The sequence below is a fragment of the Gopherus evgoodei genome, chromosome 24 (assembly GCF_007399415.2).
Source record: "Gopherus evgoodei ecotype Sinaloan lineage chromosome 24, rGopEvg1_v1.p, whole genome shotgun sequence".
NCBI lineage: Eukaryota > Metazoa > Chordata > Testudines > Testudinidae > Gopherus > Gopherus evgoodei.
In genome coordinates, this window is record NC_044345.1 from 8,167,474 (window position 1) to 8,191,194 (window position 23,721).

Genomic DNA, 23,721 nt, shown 5'->3' on the forward strand with positions numbered 1-23,721 from the left:
AATAGCTAAGGAAGACAGATAGATCATGGGTACTATTTACAGAAGTGCTTAAGTGATTTAGAAGCTCAGAGCCCCATTGACTTTCAACAACATGTTAGGGGCCCAAGTCGCTTAAGCAGTTCTGAGAATTTCAACCTATACCAGTAACATGACACATACCTTGACAGCATCTTGAATGTTTTACTTGTATATTGTTTGCCTGCTTGCATATTGAGGGTCACGGTGAGCAGCACTGTAATCCATGAAAAACCCTACTATGTCAATGGGCTACTCAACACATGAGATTGGCCATACTGGGTCAGACCAATGGTCCGTCGAGCCCAGCATCCTCTCTTCCAACAGTGGCCAATGCCACATGCTTCAGAGGAAATGAACAGAACAGAGCAATTATAAAGACTTAGGGATCCAACCATTGTCATCCCAATCCCTGCATCAGAGACTTCAGGATACCCAGAGCATGGGGTTGCATCCTTGACCATCTTGGCTAATAGCCATCGATGGACCCGTCCTCAATGAATTTAGCGAATGCTCCCAGTTATACTTTTGGCCTTCACAACATCCCCTGGCAATGAGTTCCACAGGTTGACCATGCATTGGGTGAAAGAGTACTTCCTTTTCTTTGTTATGCAGCCTATTAATTTCATTGCGTGACCCCCAGTTCTTGAGTTACGCAAAGTGGTAACTAACACTTCCTTACTCACTTTCTCCACACTATTCATGATTTGAATAGACTTGTATCATATCTTTCCCTAATTCTAATATATATATTTTGAGATGGGGTGACCAGAACCACACACTGTATTCAAGGTCTGGGCATACCATGGCATGATGATATTTTCAGTTTTATTATCCATCCCTTTCCTAATAGTTCCCAACGTTCTGCTAGTCTTTTCGACTGCTGATGCACGTTGAACGGATGTTTTCAGAGAACTAACCACAATGACTCCAAGATCTTTTTCTTGAGTGGCAAACAGCTGAGATTATGTTTTCCAGTGTGCATTACTTTGCAATTATCAAGTAAAGGTTTCAGCACCAGGTCGTCAGATTATAAACCCTTTGGCACAATGACTCTCAACCCTATTCGCCAATGCCCTGCACTTTTTAGTCATTCACACCACAGCAAAATACACACATAAATACTACACTTTACAGCCTTTTGATATTCACTTGGCAATATGCAGGGCAGTAGAGAATGCATCTCTCCCTCTTACGGTACACAGCTCCTAGCACCCAAAATGTGCTACCACAATAGGAAGCAACTACATTGCAGTATATTACGATCAAGGGTAAAGTGACCGATACACAGACCAGTTAGTTTTTTCCAAAAAACTAAAAAGACTTGAGGCCCAAGAGAGATCCTGCAAGTAACTCTTTGCCCCCTAATTATCATGTGCTCTCCCAAATGAGATAAGGAATTGTCAACAGGAATAGCCACACAAACAGTCCTTTAATCTTACTAGAACTCTTTAAACAGAAACAGAGCCTATTCAAAACCAGACCAACTGGTTGGGGGAGGAAATGAAGGAAAAGAAATCCCCACAACCAACCTGTTAATGTATTCTAAAACAAAGATTGTTACAGTAGACTAAAGATAAAAAGTTATTCTTGAAGACAGATGCTGAGGGCCAATTATGTAAAAAGGGAAGAAGGGAAGGGAGATGCCAGCTTTGAAATAGCTGCCCAAGTACGAAGCACATCCCAACCAACTTTCAGCACTGCATTTCTGATCAGTCAGTTTGAGGTCTGACTTCAGTAGCGAAACAAGAATGACAACAAGAAGCAGCGCATTTGCTTTCCTCGGACCTGGAGGGATATGTGAACTGTTGAAACAAACCCAGCAAGTGACTAGGGAATGCAGGACACAGCAGGATTCCATCCCTGGGGGAGTGGGGGGAAGAAACCCAAGTGCGCTGTCCACAGAGAGACTGGACTGAGTTAAAATAGAAAATAAAAATAAACCACCATTAGCTTGGGTAAGAGTTAAAGGTACTTAGCATCTTGAAGGACTGGGTCCCAATCCTCTCTCTGCCTCTTTCTGGCTCTCTGCCTCCCTGGCCAGGATATAATATTGTGGTATTGGATTATGACAACTCCTAGCTCTTATATAGCTCTTGTTGTTAGTAGATCTCAAAAGCGCTTTACAAAGGAGATCAGCAACATTATCCCCACTTTACAGAAGGGAATATGGAGGCACAGGGACAAGAAGTGACTTGCCCAAGGTCACCCAGCAAACCAGTAGCAGAGCCAGGAATCGAACCCATGTTTTCTGCGGGCCAGTACAATGAACTACCCACTAAGCCACACTACCTCCCACGATGCACTACATAATCCCACCCTCAGCCTCTAGATACCAGCAAATGTGATAGGAGACTAGGGAGTATTTTTTTTTCTTTTAAAGAGAAACATTTTAAATATGTTAGTATTATTGTTTTATGATGGTAAAACTTCAAAGTCACAACTGAGATCAGAACCACAGTGTGCTAGGTGCAGTGCAGCTCTATAGTTAGAGACACTCCGCTCCCCCTAGGAGTTCACTATCAAGACAGAGAATCCTGTGGCACCTTATAGACTAACAGACGTTTTGGAGCAGGAGCTTTCGTGGGTGAATACCCACTTCCTCAGACGCATCAAGATGCATCTGAGGAAGTGGGTATTCACCCACGAAAGCTCCTGCTCCAAAACGTCTGTTAGTCTATAAGGTGCCACAGGATTCTTTGCTGCTTTTACAGATCCAGACTAACACGGCTACCCTCTGAGGGTATGTCTACATCTACAATTTTGCAGCGCTGGTTGTTACAGCTGTATTAGTACAGCTGTATAGGGCCAGCGCTGCAGAGTGGCCACACTTACAGCAACCAGCGCTGCAAGTGGTGTTAGATGTGGCCACACTGCAGCGCTGCTGGGCGGCTTCAAGGGGGGTTCGGGGAACGCGAGAGCAAACCGGGGAAGGAGACCAGCTTCGCCGCGGTTTGCTCTCGCGTTCCCCGAACCCCCCTGCAAACCGCAGGGAAGGAGACCTGCTTGCACGGAGGTTCGGGGAACGCGAGAGCAAACCGGGGAAGGAGACCAGCTTCGCCGCGGTTTGCTCTCGCGTTCCCGGAACCCCCCTGCAAACCGCAGGGAAGGAGACCTGCTTGCACGGGGGTTCGGGGAACGCGAGAGCAAACCGGGGAAGGAGACCAGCTTCGCCGCGGTTTGCTCTCGCGTTCCCCGAACCTCCCTGCAAACCGCAGGGAAGGAGACCTGCTTGCACGGGGGTTCGGGGAACGCGAGAGCAAACCGGGAAAGGAGACCAGCTTCGCCACGGTTTGCTCTCGCGTTCCCCGAACCCCCCTGCAAACCGGGGAAGGAGACCTGCTTGATTACCAGATGCTTCCTCAGGTATGATGGGATACCTGCTTATTCCACGGAGGTCAAGAAAAGCACTGGTAAGTGTCTACACTTGATTACCAGCGCTGGATCACCAGCGCTGGATCCTCTACACCCGAGACAAAACGGGAGTACGGCCAGCGCTGCAAACAGGGAGTTGCAGCGCTGGTGATGCCCTGCAGATGTGTACACCTCCTAAGTTGCAGCGCTGTAACCCCCTCACCAGCGCTGCAACTTTGTGATGTAGACAAGCCCTTAGAGGTGAAAGATTCCCCAACAACTCATGCCATCAACCTGGGTTTGTGGCAGTAACAAAATCCTTGACAGGAGTGCTGCTTTATTACACAAGCAAGAACTCTGTATTCCTAATTACTGTATATAAACAGATACCATGCTGAAGGGTGCAGTCTAATTAGACAGAACAGGAGCGGCATGATGGAATATTTCATCCTTCAGCAGTTTCCATCCTTGAGGACAGTTTCTTAACTGAAGGCCCATGACAGAAATGGAACACAAATGAAAAGAGTATAGATTGCTCAGGCTTAAAATCTTGTAGACCATCCACTTGGGAGCGGATAGCAATTCCACAGAAACACTCATTCTGCACCAAAGACACCTATCTGTTTTGTGAATGGATTGTATTTTTAAAGTGCCCTGTCAGGACACCTTTTTACACAGCTACAAAATAAATGCCACAAGATGTGGTATCAGAACAATACCAGCACGGCAACGATTACTGAACCTAATGTATTAACACAATGGGAAGGAAATGTCTTCAAAAAACCCTCAAGCCTATAAAGATTAAAAGAATCACAGCACAGTCTTCACATTGTAATCAGCTGCTGAGTGTAAAAAATAAAATCTAGGGCTCAGATTTTTATCCTGCTTGCGGGAAAAAAAAAAAAAAAAAAAACAACTATGGTAAAAATACCATCCTTCAGAATGAATGTTAAAGATGGGCAGGGCAGTGTAAGAAGCTGCACATTCAATTTTAAGGATGCTGCATTACAGAAATTCTGCAACAGGAGGTGAAACCCAAGGTATAGCATTTTAAGTGTGTCAGTTTGCCTTAATATCAACATTCACAAAAGTTGCTGGGTCCAAGACACTTTTTCAAATTAAAGCTTCCCTGAAGACATTTGTCCCCTACTCTGCTGCAATCTGCGGCCACACCAGGGGTCTTCACATAAAACAAGACCATGACTATCATGTTAAGGTAGGATTATCCCAGCACTTAGTAAGTCAAGGATTTGGGTTTGATTTTTGGAGGGCGGGGGGGGGGGACGAAAAGATGAAGCAGAAAGATGAAACCAGACAACTCCAGCCTATTCACTTGTCATGCAGTTACACACAGCTTCTATGTCTAGGCCAGAGGCACTTGGCTCTTAGAGGGAAACTCACTTTGTGAGAACTGAGCGACTAAACACTTAAACATTTACAATACAATAACTGGTGCAAAAAGTTCGTTGTAATTAATTACAGAGTTGGCAATCACCCTCCATTAGAGCAGCTAAAACAGCAGTTCTCATTTGCTTTACATGACAACTGCCATAAATACAGAATTCTTCTGTCCAGTGAGGTATATCAGGCTGAGACACTAAGGGTTTGTTTACACAACAGTTTTCACAAAGCCTAATCTCGTTCCTTCATCTTCAGTGAAAACAGTTTGTTTGGATGTGAAGTATTTCCATCACACACACCACAAGAGACTGGTGAGGGGTGCTCAGAAACAGCAGCATTGTTCTGAGTGCATGGGAACCAGAGAGTGAAACTGAGTAGTGAGTTTCAATGTTTGCTCTAGTTTCGATCAGCTTGGGGTGGGGAGGACAGGGAGGGAGCATGAACATTAGCAACCTGCATGTGCAATTTTAAGAACCCTTTGGATTTTAATCATTGCAGGTGTTGTCAGCACCACAAGGAAAGGATTCTTGTGCGTTCTTACGGTGTCCCTTTAGAAAGTGACCGCAATAGTGTCCAGGTCAGCGTCACAAGAGATCAGATTCAATTCAGCAGGAGAAAGAGACACACAAGTCTACAAGCAGGGGGCCACAGACCATTTGCTGGTCACCGCTTGGAGAACTGTGGTACCCACAATTAAGTTGAGATTTAAACACAGCTACTAGTAACTGGTTAGATTACGTTTTTCTACTGGGCACAAGGCTTTTTGTTTGTTTTAGATCATGGTGATTTAATGCTGCTCATATCTTTCACCACTACAAACCTGGAGTCCGAAGTCCCCATTTAGCCACTGATCAGAGGCAGGCTGTGTGGAAGTAGCCGGGGCTTCGGCCAGAATCCCTGCCAATGGACCTCCCCAGCAGACAGACCCTCGAGTTCTCAGGCCATGTCTACATCTACAATTTTGCAGCGCTGGTTGTTACAGCTGTATTAGTACAGCTGTATAGGGCCAGCGCTGCAGAGTGGCCACACTTACAGCAACCAGCGCTGCAAGTGGTGTTAGATGTGGCCACACTGCAGCGCTGTTGGGCGGCTTCAAGGGGGGTTCCGGGACCGAGAGAGCAAACCGGGAACGCCGCGGTTTGCTCTCTCGGTCCCGGAGCCAGCCAGCAAACCGCGGGGAAGGAGACCTGCTTGCTCGGGGTTCCAGGACCGAGAGAGCAAACCGGGAACGCCGCGGTTTGCTCTCTCGGTCCCGGAGCCAGCCAGCAAACCGCGGGGAAGGAGACCTGCTTGCTCGGGGTTCCAGGACCGAGAGAGCAAACCGGGAAAGGAAACCAGCTTCGCCGCGGTTTGCTCTCTCGGTCCCGGAACCCCGAGCAAGCAGGTCTCCTTCCCCGCGGTTTGCTGGCTGGCTCCGGGACCGAGAGAGCAAACCGCGGCGTTCCCGGTTTGCTCTCTCGGTCCCGGAACCCCGAGCAAGCAGGTCTCCTTCCCCGCGGTTTGCTGGCTGGCTCCGGGACCGAGAGAGCAAACCGCGGCGTTCCCGGTTTGCTCTCTCGGTCACGGAACCCCGAGCAAGCAGGTCTCCTTCCCTGCGGTTTGCTGGCTGGCTCCGGGACCGAGAGAGCAAACCGGGAAAGGAAACCAGCTTGATTACCAGAGGCTTCCTCCTTCCACGGAGGTCAAGAAAAGCGCTGGTGAGTGTCTACATTGCATTACCAGCGCTGGATCACCAGCGCTGGATCCTCTACACCCGAGACAAAACGGGAGTACGGCCAGCGCTGCAAACAGGGAGTTGCAGCGCTGGTGATGCCCTGCAGATGTGGACACTCTCAAAGTTGCAGCGCTGTAACTCCCTCACCAGCGCTGCAACTTTCTGATGTAGACAAGCCCTCAGGCAGCCTCTCTGCTAAGGCTGCTGACACAGAGGCCTGTTATGGCCATCCAGGATGGCAACTTTGCTAAGCGCCTGGCCACTAGGAAATGGATGGAAAGCGCATCACACAAGGGCTACTGAATGGCCATGGCTTTTAGTCACTTCCAGCCTGGGCTGGATTTGAGGAGCAGGTCTGGAGGTGAAGAGCTCCAAATACTTCCCACTCCCCCAAGCCAGCTAATTCTCACACACCCAATCCCCAGCTGTTGTCACAAGCCTTGTAACACATCAGTGATGTTTGTTAGACACACACACTCTCCAGCAGGACTTTATCTAGGTGGGAAAACCTCAGTGGGAATAATGGGGAGAAATTGGGGCTTGGGACCAGTGAGCAGGGTGTCTCCTCACAGGAACAGTCACTAGAACAGGGACACACCAAGAGGGGTCCTACAGGAGCAGGAGCCCGATATGAGGAGGGAGGACACCGAGTTGGGGGGGGGTCTTACGGGGCAGGGGAAGGTGCGTGTGTTGAGGGAGGGAGATAAGCACATGCACATCAAGGAGAATTAAGGGTTTCCCACAGATGGAACCACCCAGGGAAGAGGGGCTGTTATAGGGGCAGATGCTATAGAGAGAGATCCCTATAGGAGAAGTCACTATAAGGGGAGTATAGGTCCCCATGGGAAGAGTCCTTATACAGGCAGCGACTACAGAGGGAAGGAGCTCCCTATAGGGGCAGTCATTATGAGAGCAGGCACTATTTGGGGAGACTACATCCCCAAAAGAGAATCCCTATATAGGGAAGCCCTATAGGACACTGTGTCACTATAGGGAGCCAGCAGGTCCCCAGGAGACAGGGAGACCCTCTAAATTGGTAAGCCCCTATAGGAGCAACAGCTATAGGAGAAGGCAGCGCCCTATAGGGGCAGGGGGGCGAGCCCCAGGCAGCAGAGCCCCCAAAGGGGGCATAGCTGGGGGGAGGGAGCCCCCTATAGGGGCAGGGCGAGCCCCAGGCGGCAGAGCGCCCATAGGGGCCATAGCTGGGGGGAGGGAGCCCCCTATAGGGGCAGGACGAGCCCCAGGCGGCAGAGCCCCCATAGGGGCCATAGCTGGGGGGAGGGAGCCCCCTATAGGGGCAGGGCGAGCCCCAGGCGGCAGAGCGCCCATAGGGGCCATAGCTGGGGGGAGGGAGCCCCCTATAGGGGCAGGACGAGCCCCAGGCAGCAGAGCGCCCATAGGGGCCATAGCTGGGGGGAGGGAGCCCCTATAGGGGCAGGGCGAGCCCCAGGCAGCAGAGCCCCCATAGGGGCCATAGCTGGGGGGAGGGAGCCCCTATAGGGGCAGGGCGAGCCCCAGGCGGCAGAGCGCCCATAGGGGCCACAGCTGCGGAGGAAGGCAGCGCCCCAGAGGAGCAGGGGGCCCCGCACTCACCCTGCCCAGGCCGCTCCCCGCCGCGAACGCGCCTCACCTCCCCCCCCCCCCCCCCGCAACCTGTTACCTTCGCCCAGGCCCCGCCCCCGGCCCCGGCCATTGGCCCGGGCTCTGGCCAGACCGCCCCCTCCCCCCGCGGTGAGAAAGCCACGCCCCCGCCTCGCACCACCCCGCCCCCGTTGGCCCGCGGCCCGCCCAGTGGGCGGGGGCGGGCAGGAGAGGTCATGTGATTCCCCGAGAGGGGAGGGGGCGCGCCGCCATCTTGGCGAGGGTGGGGTTCGAAGGAGACGTTAAGAACAAGCCCCGCCCTGCGCAGCCTCCCACCCACCCCGTCTGCCGGGGCTGCTCCCGAGCTCGTGCCGCTCTGGCGTGAGCAGCCCCCCCCCTCGCCTGGGGAGCTTCCCCACCCCCCTGTGCTCTCCCAGTGCCCCCCCGGGCAGCCCCCCCATTCCCTCAGTGCCCCCCCCAGCCCGATCAGCCTCCCCACCCCCTGTGCTCCTCCCAGTGCCCCCCGACCTGGGCAGCCCCCCTCGCTCAGTGCCCCCCCCGGGCAACCCCCTGCTCCCTCAGTGTCCCCCCCACACACCAATCAGCTTCCCCACCCCCCTGTGCTCTCCCAGTGCCCCCCGGGCAGCCCCCCCATTCCCTCAGTGCCCCCCCGCCTGGGCAACCCCCTGCTCCCTCAGTGCCCCCCCCAGCCCGATCAGCCTCCCCTCCCCCCTGTGCTCTCCCAGCGCCCCCCCGCCTGGGGAGCTTCCCCACCCCCCTGTGCTTCTCCCAGCGCCCCCCCACCTGGGCAACCCCCCATTCCCTCAGTGCCCCCCCCCGCCTGGGCAACCCCCTGCTCCCTCAGTGTCCCCCCCAGCCCGATCAGCCTCCCCTCCCCCCTGTGCTCTCCCAGCGCCCCCCCGCCTGGGGAGCTTCCCCACCCCCCTGTGCTTCTCCCAGTGCCCCCCCACCTGGGCAACCCCCCATGCCCTCAGTGCCCCCCCCGCCTGGGCAACCCCCTGCTCCCTCAGTGTCCCCTCCCCCAGCCCGATCAGCCTCCCCACCCTCTGCACTTCCCCTAGTGCCCCACTCAGGCCTGGGCAGCTTCCCCCACCTCCCAATGCCCCCCCCTAGCCTGGGCAGTACCCCCACCCCTCTGTGCTCCCCCACAGTCCATCCTTCAGTTTGGGTGTCTTTCCCATCCCCGCTCTTCTCCCTCCCCAGTGCCCCCCGGCCTGGGTAGCCCCCTCTCACCTGCCTCCCAGGCCTAGGCCTGGATCCACCCCCTAGTGCCCCCCACCCCGTATGCCTAGACAGGGCAGCTCCTCATCCTGCCCCATGTCTTTCTCCACTTCCGATCTGTGTCTAGGCCGGGGTGGGCAAACTTTTTGGTCTGAGGGTCACATCAGGGTTCCAAAACTGTATGGAGGGCCAGGTAGGGAAGGCTGTGCCTCCCCAAACAGCCTGGCCTCTGCCTCCTATCTGACCCCTCCCACTTCCTTCCCCCTGACTGCCCCCCTCAGAATTCCCCAACCCGTCCAGCCTCCCCCTGCTCCTTGTCCCCTGACTGCCCCCTCCTGGGACCCCCCAACCCTAACCAGTCCCCCAGGACCCCACCCCCTATCTAACCTCCCTATCCCCTGACTGTCCTGACCCCTGTCCACTCCCCCACCCCGACCCCACGGGACTCCCCTGCCTATCCAACCCCTCCGTTCTGCATTCCCTGACCGCCCGCCCCCCCTGAACATCTGCCCCATCCAACTGCCCTCTGTCACCTGACCTCCCCCTGGGGACCCCCTGCTCCTTATCCAACCCCGCAGCTCCCTTGCGATGCTGCTCAGAGCAGCATGTCTGGCAGCTGCGCCGCCCAGCTGGAGCCTGGGCAATTTCCCCCTGTATCTCTTCTGTCCCTGGGGATGGGAAGCTTCCTCCCACCTCCCTGAAACAATCTCCCCAGTGCCCCCCGGACAGGCCTGGGGAGAAGCAGCTATCCCAGTGCCCCCTCCTCAGTGTCCTTCCCACCTACTCCACCCCCAAGTTTCTTAACACAGGCCCTGGGGCATCCCGGCATCTCTTCTCCCTTTCTGTCTCTCTTTCTTCTTCTGCTCATCTCCCGCCACAGTTCAATGTGAGCAATTTGTGGGCTTCTTCATCTCCAAGGTGCCCAAGGCACTGTTGGTGCTGTGCAAAATATACTGATCCTTTCCCCCCTTCTTTCTCATTGTGACTTAAGGCAGCTGGACTAAATAAATCTGTCTCCTGATTTCTTAGCTTGCTCCGTGAGCTTCATGGCTTTAGCTGCACAGCACCCCTGAAATGCAGATCCCCACCCCCAGGAGGTGGGCACAATGCTCCACATAAATATGAGGCAAGGGGAAGCTTTGGCCATGGGTCATTTCTGGACTCTTAAATCACGTCTTTCCTTCATTCCCTCCCACTAGTTTCTCTTTTGTCTCTGCCAAAACTCATGTGGTGTAGGTAAGAATGTCAGATCTAAGTACTGAAGATCAGGGCTAACTGGGTGAAATCTCTTGGCCTGTGTTATACAGGAGGTCAAGATGAGATTGAGTGGGCCTTTCTGGCCTTAGAATCTATGGGGGTCTCTGCTATTTACATCAGTGCAACTGCAGCACATCTGGTGAAGATTCTTTAAACTGACAGGAGAGACTGCTCCCTGTTGGCTAAATAACCCCACCTCCACCAGAGGTGGGAGCTTTGTTGGCTGTGCCTCCCCCCCACAAGAAGCTGGCCTGCCAACATAGAATATCAGGGTTGGGAGGGACCTCAGGAGGTCATGTAGTCCAACCTGCAGCTCAAAGCAGGACCAATCTGCAGACAGATTTTTGTCCTAGGTGGCCTTCCTAAGGATTGAACTCACAATCCTAGGTTTAGTAGGCCAATGCTCAAACCACTGAGCTATCCCTCCCCCGGCAGCGCTTTGAAGTGTGAGTGTAGTCGGAGCGGCAGCGCTGGGAGAGAGCTCTCCCAGCGCTGCATGTAAACCACATCCCTTACGGGTGTAGCGTGCAGCGCTGGGAGCCGCGATCCCAGCGCTGCCGCCCTGATTACACTGAGGCTTTACAGCGCTGTATCTTGCGGCGCTCAGGGGGGTGTTTTTTCACACCCCAGTTGCAGTGCTGTAAAGTGTGAGTGTAGCCATGGCTTATGTCATTTAGGGGTGTGGGGTTTTAATACCCCTGTACAACATAGTGGTATGGAAGAAGTAAGTATGTAGTGTAGACCAAGCCTAATGAATCTAAGACCACGTCTACAGGAGCACTCGTCGCGTTATGCGGACGGGAGAGAGCTCTCCTGTCAACATCACAAAACCAGCTCAATGAGCTGTGCACACGAGTGCTTGTGCTGGCAAAACATCTGTTGCTCAGGGGGGAGGGTTTTTTTTCACACCCCTGAGCGACAAAAGTTTTGCCAACATAAGTGCTAGTGTAGACATGGCCTAAGATAGATCCAACACCTTTTCACCATCAACATGGCGACCAGAAGGGTTGCTTTTTAGCTTGGGTTTGTACCTACATGCAGTATTTCGAACTGTGATTTTTATCACAAGTCGCACCATATTTGGAGTGTTTCTTAAAGCCACAGGTCCTGGCAACATGCAACTGCTACCAAGCCGTTGCAAATCAATTTGAGGTAGGAAAGTCCACTGTTGGAGCTGTATTACTCCAAGTGTAGATCTCAAACTGCTTTCCAAACAAGTAGCAGTATCCTCATTTTGCGTATGGAAAAACTGAGGCACAGGGAGGGGAAGTGCCGCTCCAGTTTGCCATAGGTCACCCAGCAGGCCAGTGACAGAGCCGGGTATTAGAACCCAGTCCCCTGAATCCCCGTCCACTGCTCTATCCACTATTCCTGGCATGCAGTATAGGAGTTATGACACACAGCTGAGCAGTTCTGATCCCTTCCAGTATAGGGCACGTTAGGTGACTCATTAAAATAAATTGACTAACAGATATGTCACTTTTCATCCCTCTGGGATTTCTCACAGCTACTTTATTGTATTCTGCCAATTTACAGTAGAAATTCTGAAAGATTCTTAACTATGGAAGATGCTAGGGGATTTCTACTGCCATAAACACAGTCTATATTTAAACTGTTACAGTGGTACAGCTGCAGCTCTTCCGTGTAGACACGACAGTGACAGGAGGAATTCTCCTGTGGATGCAGGTAATCCACCTCCCCGAGAGGCGGTAGCTAGGTCAGTGGAAGAATTCTTCCATCAAGCTAATGCTGTGTGCACCAGGGGTTAGGCTGGCATAGGTATATCTCTCCACATCTCTGAGAGCTGTAGCTTTCCAAGGTGCTGTGGAGTGCTTGACCGTCCAGCTCTGCCCAGGCCCCACCCCGACTCTGTCCCTTCCCCAAGGCCCCAATCCTTCTCCACCTCTTCCCGCACCCACCCCTTCTCCCAAGTCCCTGCCCCCACCTCACCTCCTCCTGCCTCCGCCCACCCCTGCCCCACCTATTTCTGCCCCATTCCGCCCCCTCCCCCAAGTGTGCATTGCTGTTGCTCCTTCCCCCCTCCCCCAAGTGTGCATTGCTGTCACTCCTTCCCCTTCCCCCGGAGCCTCCAGCACACCATGGAACAGCTGATCCCGGTGGGCAGGAAGTACGAGGAGAGAGGGGGAAACACTGATCGGCAGGGACTGCCAGTAGGCAGGTGGTGCTGGGGGGAAGAGGGGAACTGATAGGAGGGTTGCTGGTGGGTGCTCAGCACCCACCACTTGTCCGCCATAGGTGCTCCAGCCTTGGAGCACCCACAGAGTCTGCGCCTATGGCTATGATGTTGTAAGTTCCCAGAGTAGACCAGCCGTAAGTAATGCAATGGGTGCCTGAAATAGGTTTGTTCGGAATCCCCAATAATATAGGTTCTACCAAAGGAGAAGAAAGAGAATCACTTATTTTCTAATGCACCCTGGCAGCACTGCCAGAGACAAAATGGACACACATTTCCATCCGACTCTCCTGAAGAGTAAAGGGCTCAGAAGGCCAAGGGATGGAAGGTGGGAGCATAAAGGGGTCGAAGATTAAAGGCTTTGGACGAATTTCATTCTGGGTTCGTGCTGCTCAGCCATACAAAATAATATTAGTAACCTTTGATAAACCTATTCCTGCGCTTCCCAATAACACACAATGAAAGTCATTTAATGATAACTTTGAATCTTCCACCTGAGGATCTCACTTTACAAATATTAATTAATTTTGTTTCACAGCCCCCAGCCTGGAAGGTAGCTGAGAATTATCTACATGTTACAAATGAGGAAACTGAGACAAAGGGAGATCTATTGGCCTAGCACTGCATATCCTCAACCTGCATTGACCTGGTAACACTCAGGCCATGTCTACGTTACCATTTATGTCAGCAAAACTTATGTTGCTCAGAGGTGTAAGAAAACACACCCCTGAGTGGCATAAATTTTGCCAGCATAAGTTGTAATGTGCACAGCACTATGTTGGTGGGAAACCTTCTCCCGCCAACATAGCTACCTCCACTCCCTACCTCCCGCCAACATAGCTACCTCCACTCATGGTTTTATTATGCTGGCGGGAGAGCTCTCTCCTGTTGGCATAGAGCGCCTACATGAGCCATTTTCCTGTGGCAGTGCTGCATCGGGCCTGCTGTGCCACTGTAAGCTCTCTAGTGTAGACAAGGCCTAAGACTAGTCGATAGGGATGTTGACCCAGGTATTTAGGCATCTTAAGGCTCTGAGGGGGCCTACAGCTCCCATTCTTTAACCTTCAGCACTGATTCCTGCTAAAGTCAGTGGAAATGGGATTGGACCCAGAGTGGTTATGTCTGCGGCAGAACCCAGATCTTAAGGTGTCTAGGCTTGATTAGGGTGACCAGAGGGCAAGTGTGAAAAATCGGGACAGGGTGGGGGGTAATAGGAGCCTATATAAGAAAAAGACCCCAGAATTGGGACTGTCCCTATGAAATCGGGACATCTGGTCACCCTAGTCTTGATCCACAAATCTGGGCTTCCTCCTGACAGCTCACTTCTAGAACACCCGTCACAATGGGTAGTTTGCCATGCATTTCTTTCCTCCACCATTGTGTTTGCTGTGGGAGCTCATCATGAACAGAAATGATGTGTAACTTGGCTCTAAAATGTCATTCAAAGAAGCTGGCTCTTATTATCAGCCCGGGAAATTATTTTCACTGAGTGATTCAAACAGACATGTAGTTCATGAAACACGGTCCCCAAAATTGTTTTCTCACTGGGTAATCAGCAGCTCGTTAGCTTTAATCATATCACTCCGCTTGTCATTTCCTTTTCTGTGTGTGTAGATGGCAGAACAAAGCATCACAGTGAGGAGTGAATGGGGCACAAGGGAAGGGGAATGTCATTCTACATTGCTAGTTTTTTGTAAATTGCACTGACTAACTCTTAATTGGATGCTGAGTAGTTTAAACAAGAGATCTCAAAAGGGGAGGCAGAAAGAGGCTGGGTTGGACTTGCATTGTCAAAAGTCAAGAGGAGGGGGTGGTGCAGTGTGCTGGGGCTCAGATTAATTAGGACTAAGGCCTTGAATGCATATGGGATTTCAGTCATCATGGCCATAGACCATTCAACAGTGTAACTTTCCCAGTGCAAATTTCTAGTATGCATAAATGCAAAACCAATACAGGGGCCCCAGTGCAGCTTATTCAGGCTAAAAAACTGGGTAAGTTGCATCAGTGCAAATAGCAGCTATACCTGTCTACATTACATTTAGACTGATGTAACTGTAACAGTGGCTGTAACTGGGACAAACCCCAACATACAGGAGGGCTAAGTGTTGGGGAATTGCATTCATACCAAGGGTTGGATTTAGCTCTCAACTCATTTGTCTGGTCTAAGTTTTTTAATAGAATTAGATTGGCCAGGGTATTGCACTGAGATGTTGTGACATGATGGATGGCATTGGGTTTTCACTCCATGGTGTTACACCAGCATGCATTGCCAATTTGCAGGAAACCTCATGATATTCTGACTGGTAGAGGCACGTCTTGCGAAGCGCCATGTTGGGATTCTGCTGGGCATATTTTGTTCTGCAACACACAAGAAGAGCAACCCTGAATGTGAGGTGAGTTGGCATCCTTAGGTCAGTCATAACTACAATTATCCAAATAACACAGTTACATTATTATTATATTTACGTATGGATCAGGGGATAGCTTTGGGCAGGGAAGCTCTGGTACTCTAACTACCCTCAAACCCCAGGGCCAGTTCAGGGTAGTGAAACGTTCCTGCTGAAATGACGAGCAATGGACTAGTTAATAGCATTTTCCATGCAAAGCGCCATCTGTAGGGTTCAGAGTTAACGGACCATAGCGCTGAATGAGGCAAGGTCACAGCTCCAAGAGTCACTGTCTCTGGGCGGCTTTATTGCTATCAGGGCCTCGCTAAAGGTGGCTGCACGCACAGGCCCACCCAGGAGGAGCTGGGAGCCACACCCCACCCACGCCGCACCCAAGATGGCGCCCTACGGGCCTCGCCTGTTTTCTGCGGGGGCCACGCTCAAGATGGCGGCGCCGGCCTACGGCGCGCGGGAGGGGACAGTGGCTGCTGCGCTTGCGCGTTGCACAGACTCCGGCCGCGCCAGAGTGACTAAGATGGAAGCCGGGGGGATGCGGCTGCCGCTGCCGTTCTGGGCCGGGGGCCCGGCCCCGGGGGAGCTGTACAGCCTGACCTGCCCCAGCGCGGCCGGGCCGGGCCTGGAGTGCCAGGCCGGGGGCGGGGGCCCCCTCACGCGGACCCAGTGAGTGACCGGGAGCCGCTTTCGGTTCGGGCCGCGGCCTCGTGGGGGCGGGGCTGGGGGACTAGGGACTTGGAGATTTCCCGGGGGGGATGCGCTGAGGAGGGGGGGACTAGGGACTTGGAGATTTCCCGGGGGGGGCGGGGCTGGGGGAGGGGGGGGACTAGGGACTTGGAGATTTCCCGGGGGGGGGTGCGCTGAGGAGGGGGGGCTAGGGACTTGGAGATTTCCCGGGGGGGGTGCGCTGAGGAGGGGGGGGACTAGGGACTTGGAGATTTCCCGGGGGGGGTGCGCTGAGGAGGGGGGGGACTAGGGACTTGGAGATTTCCGGGGGGGGTGCGCTGAGGAGGGGGGGGACTAGGGACTTGGAGATTTCCGGGGGGGGGTGCGCTGAGGAGGGGGGGGACTAGGGACTTGGAGATTTCCCGGGGGGGGTGCGCTGAGGAGGGGGGGACTAGGGACTTGGAGATTTCCGGGGGGGGGTGCGCTGAGGAGGGGGGGGACTAGGGACTTGGAGATTTCCCGGGGGGGGGTGCGCTGAGGAGGGGGGGGACTAGGGACTTGGAGATTTCCCGGGGGGGGTGCGCTGAGGAGGGGGGGACTAGGGACTTGGAGATTTCCCGGGGGGGGTGCGCTGAGGAGGGGGGGACTAGGGACTTGGAGATTTCCCGGGGGGGTGCGCTGAGGAGGGGGACAGGGGCTGGGCGAACCCCCAGGGCCACATGGGGGGGGGATCACGGAGGACGCAGGTGAATTGCTGCCTTGTGGTAAGGAGGGGACGACGCTGGGGTCTTCTGGGAAAGGGGTGAACAGGGCTGGCTGCCCTAAGGTCACTGGAGGCTGGTGCTTCCGCAGCCCGTATGGTACATGCCTGTGCTGCCCTGGCCTCTGACCCATTGATCCCCATGGAATGAGCAGCCCAACCCCCATTGGATTAATTTGGAGCAGAATTACAGTCTGTATCTGAGAGTCAGGCTCCGGAGAAGAGTAATGCTGCTGCTGGCTGTCCGACTCAGGGAGCACTGATGGTTTTGCTGGTTTCCCCAGGAATCCTATGGTGACGGGCACCTCGGTGCTGGGAGTGAAGTTTGATGGCGGTGTGGTCATTGCTGCAGACATGCTGGGCTCCTACGGCTCTCTGGCCCGGTTTCGTAACATTTCCAGGATCATGAAAGTGAATGATAACACCGTGCTTGGTGCGTCTGGAGACTACGCTGATTTCCAGTACCTCAAGCAGGTCATTGACCAGATGATGTAAGTATTTCTCCTCTGCTGACCCGTGGTAGCAGACCTTCCCTCTTTCTGTTAGAGGGAGCCCCATTTCCCAGGCCGGGCAAGCTTGCACCCTTGTGCCTATGCTGTGGATACCTAGACGTTGCTCTGCTAGACTTTGCTGTAGTAAAGAACAGAATTATCAGACACATAGATGAACACGATATGTTGGGGAATAATCAACATAGCTTTTGTAAAGGGAAATCACGTCTCACCAATCTATAAGCATTCTTTCAGGGGGTCAACAAACGTGGACAAAGGTGATCCAGTGGATGTAGTGTACTTGGACTTTCAGAAAGCCTTTGACACACTCCCTCACCAAAGGCTCTTAAGCAAAGTAAGCAGTCATGAGAAAAGAGGGAAGGGTCTGTACTGGATCAGTAACAGGTTTGAAATATAGTAAAGGGTAGGAGTAAATGGTCAGTTTTCACAGTGGAGAAAGGTAAATAGCAGGGTGCACCAAGGATCTGTATTGGGACCAGTCTGTTTAACATATTCATAAATGATCAGGAAAAAGGGGCAAACAGTGACTTGACAAAATTTGCAGATGATACAAGGTTACTCAAGATAATTAGATCCAAAGTTGACTGCGAAGAGTTACAAAGGGATCTCACAAAAATAGATGACAAGGCAACAGAAAGGCAGATAAAATTCAATATTGATAAATGCAAAGTAGTGCATATTGTAAAACATAATTCCAAGTATACATACAAAATGATGGGGATTAAATTAGCTGTTACCATCAAGAAAGAGATCTTGGAGTCATTGTGGATAGTTCTCTGAAAACATTTCCCCAGTGTGCAGCAGCAGTCAAGCTAACAATGTTGGGAACCATTAGGAATGGGATAGATAGTAAGACAGAAAATATCATACTGCCAATATATAAATCCCGGGTATGCCCACACCTTGACTACTGCGTGCAGTTCTGGTCGTCCCATCTCAAAAAAGATGTATGAGAATTGGAAAAAGTACAGGGAAGAACAACAAAAATTATTAGGAGTATGGAACAGCTTCCATAGGAGGAGAGATTAAAAAGACTGGGACTGTTCACCATGGGAAAGAGATGACCGACGGGGAATATGGAAGAGGTCTATAAAATCATAAATAGTTTGAAGAAAATGAATAGGGGAGTGTTATTTAGCCCTTCACATAAAGCAAGAACCAGGGGTCTTCTGATTAAATTAGTAGGCTGTAGGTTTAAAAACAAACAAAAGGAAGTACGTTGTTGCACAGTTAACTTGTGGATCTCATCAGGGATTGTTGTGAAGATTAAAGTACAACTAGATTCAAAACAGAATTAGATAAATTCCAGGAGGATGGGTCTATCGATGGCTGTTAACCAACGTGGTCAGGGATGCAACCCCATGCTCTGGGTGTACCTAAAACTCTGACTGCCAGAAGCTGGCATGGTCAGTGGGGGATGGATCACTCGATAACTGCCCTGTTCTGTTCATTCCCTCTGAAGCATCTGGCATGGGCCACGGTTGCAAGACAGGATACTGGGCTAGATGGAACATTTGTCTGATCCAGTATGGCCATTCTTATGCTCTCTAGGGTTTGCCAGTCTAGCAGCTTTCATTAACACTAAGTAAACAAAATATTTTACATGAAAAACACAAATACACCAAACTAGTGTTTAATTCATTTTGTAAACCAGATTTTAGCATCTCTGGAGCTGTCATTTTAAGTGGGAGCTCTTTGTCCATCTGTCACTGATGAGAGTGCAAACTTGTCTCCATCCTTTAAGGTCCCACCACTACCACTCCTGCTTATCTGACTTTGAGCATGCAGATTAGCCGGAGATTAATACAGGGGTATTGACTTTTGATCTGCAGTCTGCTTCACCGCAAGAAGGAAATCACAATTTCTGCACTACAAATCTCTCCTCGCAGGCCCAGTGTCTCTCCAACAAAGGGTCTATCAACAGGTCTCTCCAGTTTAGATCTGTGGCTGATGACCTGTAAGAATGCAGAGCAGATGTGGTTTTGCTTTAATGGCTTGTGAGGATTTCATATGTAGGGCATATTGTCTTATTGCTAGCTTGGCTGGCAGGGGTGGTGGTCGTGGTTAAATCTAAATAATGTTAGATGATAGACAACTTACAAGAACTTACCAAAAACTGTTCTCTATATTAGAATTGATGAGGAGTTGTTGGGAGATGGTCACAGTTACAGTCCAAAGGCCATTCACTCCTGGCTGACCCGAGCCATGTACAGCCGGAGATCCAAGATGAATCCACTCTGGAATACTGTTGTTATTGGAGGCTTTTACAATGGGGAGAGGTAAGTCCTGCACAAGCTATGTGGGATGTGTAGTGTAACTTCTCTGCTACATTTCCATTTTAGGGACTCGAGCCGCTCGCCACTCAATAGAAATAGGTGTTATTTATAGTCATTTATAGTCCCTGGTAGAATAAAGATCAGGGCTTGATTTAAGGAAGGACAAACAGTAAATTTGAAAGATCTAAAAATGTTTCTAAAGCACAGGAAAGGGCTTTCAATACGGTCTTATCAAACTTTTGTTATTTAACTAATCTGAGGTCTTGGGGCATCAATTTGCTGCCTCTTTCAGGTCAGACTATATCTTGTCTTGAATCATGGTGCATAGATATTTTTCCCTTCCATTGTATGTGCCAGATTTTCAGTACTGGGGCACACGACTGCCTGTCTGTATAATTTGCATATGCAGTTGTAACTGAATGTGTAATTTTCGATGAGGCCTGCCTTTTGTATACATAGTTGCATGAGCCTGCCATTATGGCCCTTAGTGTCCCATAGATCAAATGCACTTCTCCCCCCTGCCCAATTTACAGCCGTCTCCTTGCTTCTCCTCAGGGATAGCCTGTCTAGGAGACAGAGCCCCCATTCCCCACTGACTGAACCACTTCATAGGGGAGCAGACCCCCGCTCTTATCTAGCAGCACACATCCTGCTCGACTGCAGTCTGCTACAATGGAAAATACTAGAGGGTATTTTAAAAAGGAGTTCTTGAAGGCCAGAAAATACCCTGACTCCAAGCCGTTCTTTCAAGTAGTAGTCTGGAAGTTTGTTTGATGCCTGGCCTTGAAAGAACTATCTGTTAAAACAGGGGCCACTGAACATTCCTTCCTTTAGTGGCCTGTGTGCCCAGGGTATCAGCTGGCCTTCCACCTTCTTTTTGGTTAGCCTGAGGGATGGATGTTTGCTTTGTCAACTTATGCTGGAGTTGCGTTTGTAAGCTGGCGACACCACCAGGAGTTGTCCCAGATGCTGATGTTTCTTCTGTGCAACCAGGAATGAAAATCTCCATCATTCTGTGTTCAGTTTTCTAGGGTACGTTGACATGTTGGGTGTTGCCTATGAAGACCCTACACTCGCTACTGGCTATGGAGCTTATCTAGCTCAGGTAAGTGCTTGTAGGACATAGTCTGGGAACTGTAGAGAGAAGCAGCATAGTTTAATGGCAAGAGCAGGGAAGTGTGAGTCAGAGGCTTGAGTTCTTTGCTCTGACTAGTGCATGCCGCTCTGTTGCTTTAACTGCAACTTCAGCCTCATGGAATTGAGTTATTGAAGTTTTTTTAATTTGTATTTATTTATTTATTTATTTAAATGTAGCCATTAATGAGAGAAGTCTTGGAGAAGAAACCCATCCTGACGAAGGATGAGGCCCGGGACCTGATTGAGCGCTGCATGAAAATCCTGTATTACAGAGATGCCCGATCATTTAACAGAGTAAGTATCCTGCCTTGGTGTTCCCTAGTCATCCTGCAGGAACTGCAGTGCCTGTTGTGTTGGCTGAACTAACATGCAGAGTCCAGCCTCTAAGTTTGTGTGATTCATCTTCAGTCATGATACTCAATTGTCTTATAACAACTTCCTTCCCCTGACTTCAGAGTGGTTTAGAGCTGCCAAGCCTCACAGCACCTCTGTGAGATAGTGAACTGGGGCGTATATTTGGTTGAGATAGGACTTGCCCAGGATGTTACAGATTGTTTGCAAAGCTGGGAAGAGAGCTCAGTCCTTGTTCCCTGCTCTAATCGTGGAAATCCAGCTTTTCAAGATTTGCAGTGGCTCCTTCAACCCTAGCAACAGCAAAACGCAGTTTGCCAACTACCAGACTGAACTGGCAAGGACCCTATCTTAGTCTCAAGTTTTCATAAGGATCTTTAGGCAAAATGCACCAAATTAGCTGATAATGTTTCTCTCTACATTTGGGATGTGGGAATTGACATTGGCGCTTATTAGAGTGAGTCGCTCCAGCTAGCTGACTTCAGATAAATGTCAGGGCTCAGACTAGTCCTTCAGTTAGCTGTGTATGACCCCTTCTTTTGTTGGGCAAAAGGTAAAGCACTAGATGAAGATAATTGAATGTGAAGCTAACTGAGTCATTATGTTAAAGGAAATTAAGTTAACCCTAACCACATTTTTTTCAGTGAAAATTGAACTTCAGATATTATTTGTTCACAAACTATTATTTACCCCATGTCAAAGCACTCGCAATCTCAGATTTCATTTGCATGAGTCGGGCTTTACTGGAAATTCTAATTGTGGATCTTCTCCTTAGTACGAACTTGCCATAGTGACCGAGAAAGGAGTTGAAGTGGAAGGACCTCTGTCCGTAGAAACCAACTGGGACATAGCACATCTTATCCGGTAACTTGCCAAAAGTCATACACTTCACTAAACACTCAAACTGACAAAACGCCTTGTAACTTAAGGCCATCTTCTGCCCTCGAGTTTCTAAGTGCCCTAGGAGCTGAGCCTCCCTCTGGCCCTCATGGGGTTGGGGTTTTGCAGATAACTTAAAAAAAGCCAAAAACGTTTAATTGTGCTGCTCTGCTGTTGGAACAATATTCCTACTTGGTTCAATAGCTTGGAGGAACTTGGGGGCATGAATGTATAGTTCTGGCTAGGAGGGGGGAAGCATTTCTTGTCTTTTCTGCACCAAGGGACAGCTTCTGAGTTTGGCTAAATCTTGGACTGGTTGCTTTGTTTCTATGGCCAAGGTTTGAAACATTACTAGACAAAGGTCCCTAGGGAAGAGAGGCTGCTGACTTACCTGTTCACCAGTTTTCCGCATGTCTTGGGCAACTGCTGTTTATCAAGCACTGCGTATAACACCTAAAATACCCAAATCTGTTTTTCCGACTTCTTGATGTTGACTCTGGTTTATGTGTTCTGCTTGTGTAACTGACTTGTCTTCAAACAACTTGACCTTTTTAAAAATCTCTCTACAGGGGCTTTGAATGAAATCTGAAGAATTGCTTGAGCCTGGCGTGTCCATATCACCTTTCATATGCACAGTGTAAATCAGTTACATCTACCAGAGCATAGAGCTGAGTGACCCTGTGTTAAAGTTTTGTAAATGAAATAAATATGTTGAAACAAGTTTGAATGTTTATGGTGTTAAGCTTGAAAATGTACTCTGCATGGGACATCTAAAACTGGTCGTGTACCAGAAGTCTCATTTTTAGCTTTACTGAACAAGTAACTAAAATCAGAAGCAAAGGGTCAGAGCATTTCAGGGTCACAAAGGGTCAGATGTTCCCCTGTTCAGAAATTAATTACTTTTAATGGTTGGTGGTAAGTGCAGATCTATATGAACCTCTTCTAGAAGAGGCCAGGATTTAATGGAGCATCCATTTTTTGCTGGCAAGCTTACCTTTCACAGTTGTCAGGGGCCTCGCCATGACTTCACCTTCATTGATAGAAGGCTGTACCTGTTCCGTCCTATAAGCATAACACATGTATTATAAGACATTCTCTTAGTCGTAGCTGCAGCATGGGTACTATATAGACCCTCTAATGCAGAAACAGATGAGGGATGGACAACAGCGGGGTGTCCTACTCTACACCTCTCTTGCTGGCCTTTAAGTCTAACAGTTGGACATCTTGTCTCACACTGGTCCTGCTTCTGTCAGTAAATACCACGCACTACTGCCTCTATGCTTAGAAAATGCTTTTATCTAGTGATCTCGCTGTACGTACAGATTGACTTAAAATAGACCATGGAATGTACCCAGCTCACAGGAGACTGTTCAGGGATGTTACCTAAAACATCTTAAGTTGTGGGCATGTTTACCATACTCACAGCAGCGAATACTGTAAGCAGGCAACTATATTTTGCATCCATTTAAGTTCCTTGTAGAGGGCATTGCACTAATCCATGTACAGAAGTCTCCTTCCAAGCCATCACAACATTTGGAATATCCAGAGCAGTCGAAGACTGGAGTTGCAAACTTGAATTGAGGTAGGCAGACCTGCTGTTGTCCTTTCAGTGACTGGCAGCAAGGTTCATGGTGGGTGACCAAAGTTTGCTCTATAGATTCCTTTACTGGCTGAGCAGGACATTTAAATTGTAGAGGGTCTGTGCTTAAATGTAGATAGACATGCTGAAGACAAAGGCTTCATGTTATTGTAATGTATGTGAAAATAATACTTACCTGCCAAGTTCATCTGCGTTTGCAACAGGAACCCTCTTCATTTCAGATAGATGAATTAACACAGTTATAAACAATGTTACCTCATCTGTTTTGCTCTGGAGCTGCTGACCTCCAGCGTTTCCTGCTTATTTACTATAGAACTAGGTTTGATATCCTGTTACAGTATCAGGCAATTCAATAACATGATTTAACACCATGAGGTGAT

At 50.3% G+C, this 23,721-nt stretch overlaps 2 protein-coding genes across 4 annotated transcripts in view; one reads left to right on the plus strand and one right to left on the minus strand.

Moving 5' to 3' along the window:
* Nucleotides 1–8,102, minus strand: part of CGN (cingulin) — a 67,339-nt gene extending 59,237 nt beyond the window's left edge. For 2 of the 3 annotated variants that reach the window (XM_030542131.1, XM_030542135.1), the window contains exon 1: nt 8,078–8,096. The gene's annotated coding sequence lies outside the window, so the exon portion shown is untranslated. Of the gene's footprint in view, nt 1–8,077 lie in introns of all 3 variants that reach the window. The other variant, XM_030542136.1, reaches the window with a different exon arrangement.
* Nucleotides 8,103–15,665: 7,563 nt separating this feature from the next.
* On the plus strand, nt 15,666–22,465 carry PSMB4 (proteasome subunit beta 4). The gene is made up of 7 exons (XM_030542415.1): nt 15,666–15,826; nt 16,871–17,077; nt 19,231–19,377; nt 20,398–20,479; nt 20,689–20,805; nt 21,638–21,726; nt 22,311–22,465. The coding sequence occupies exons 1-7, from the start codon at nt 15,681–15,683 to the stop codon at nt 22,321–22,323; spliced, it is 801 nt and encodes a 266-aa protein (XP_030398275.1). The 5' UTR covers nt 15,666–15,680; the 3' UTR covers nt 22,324–22,465.
* The last annotated feature ends 1,256 nt before the right edge of the window (nt 22,466–23,721 follow it).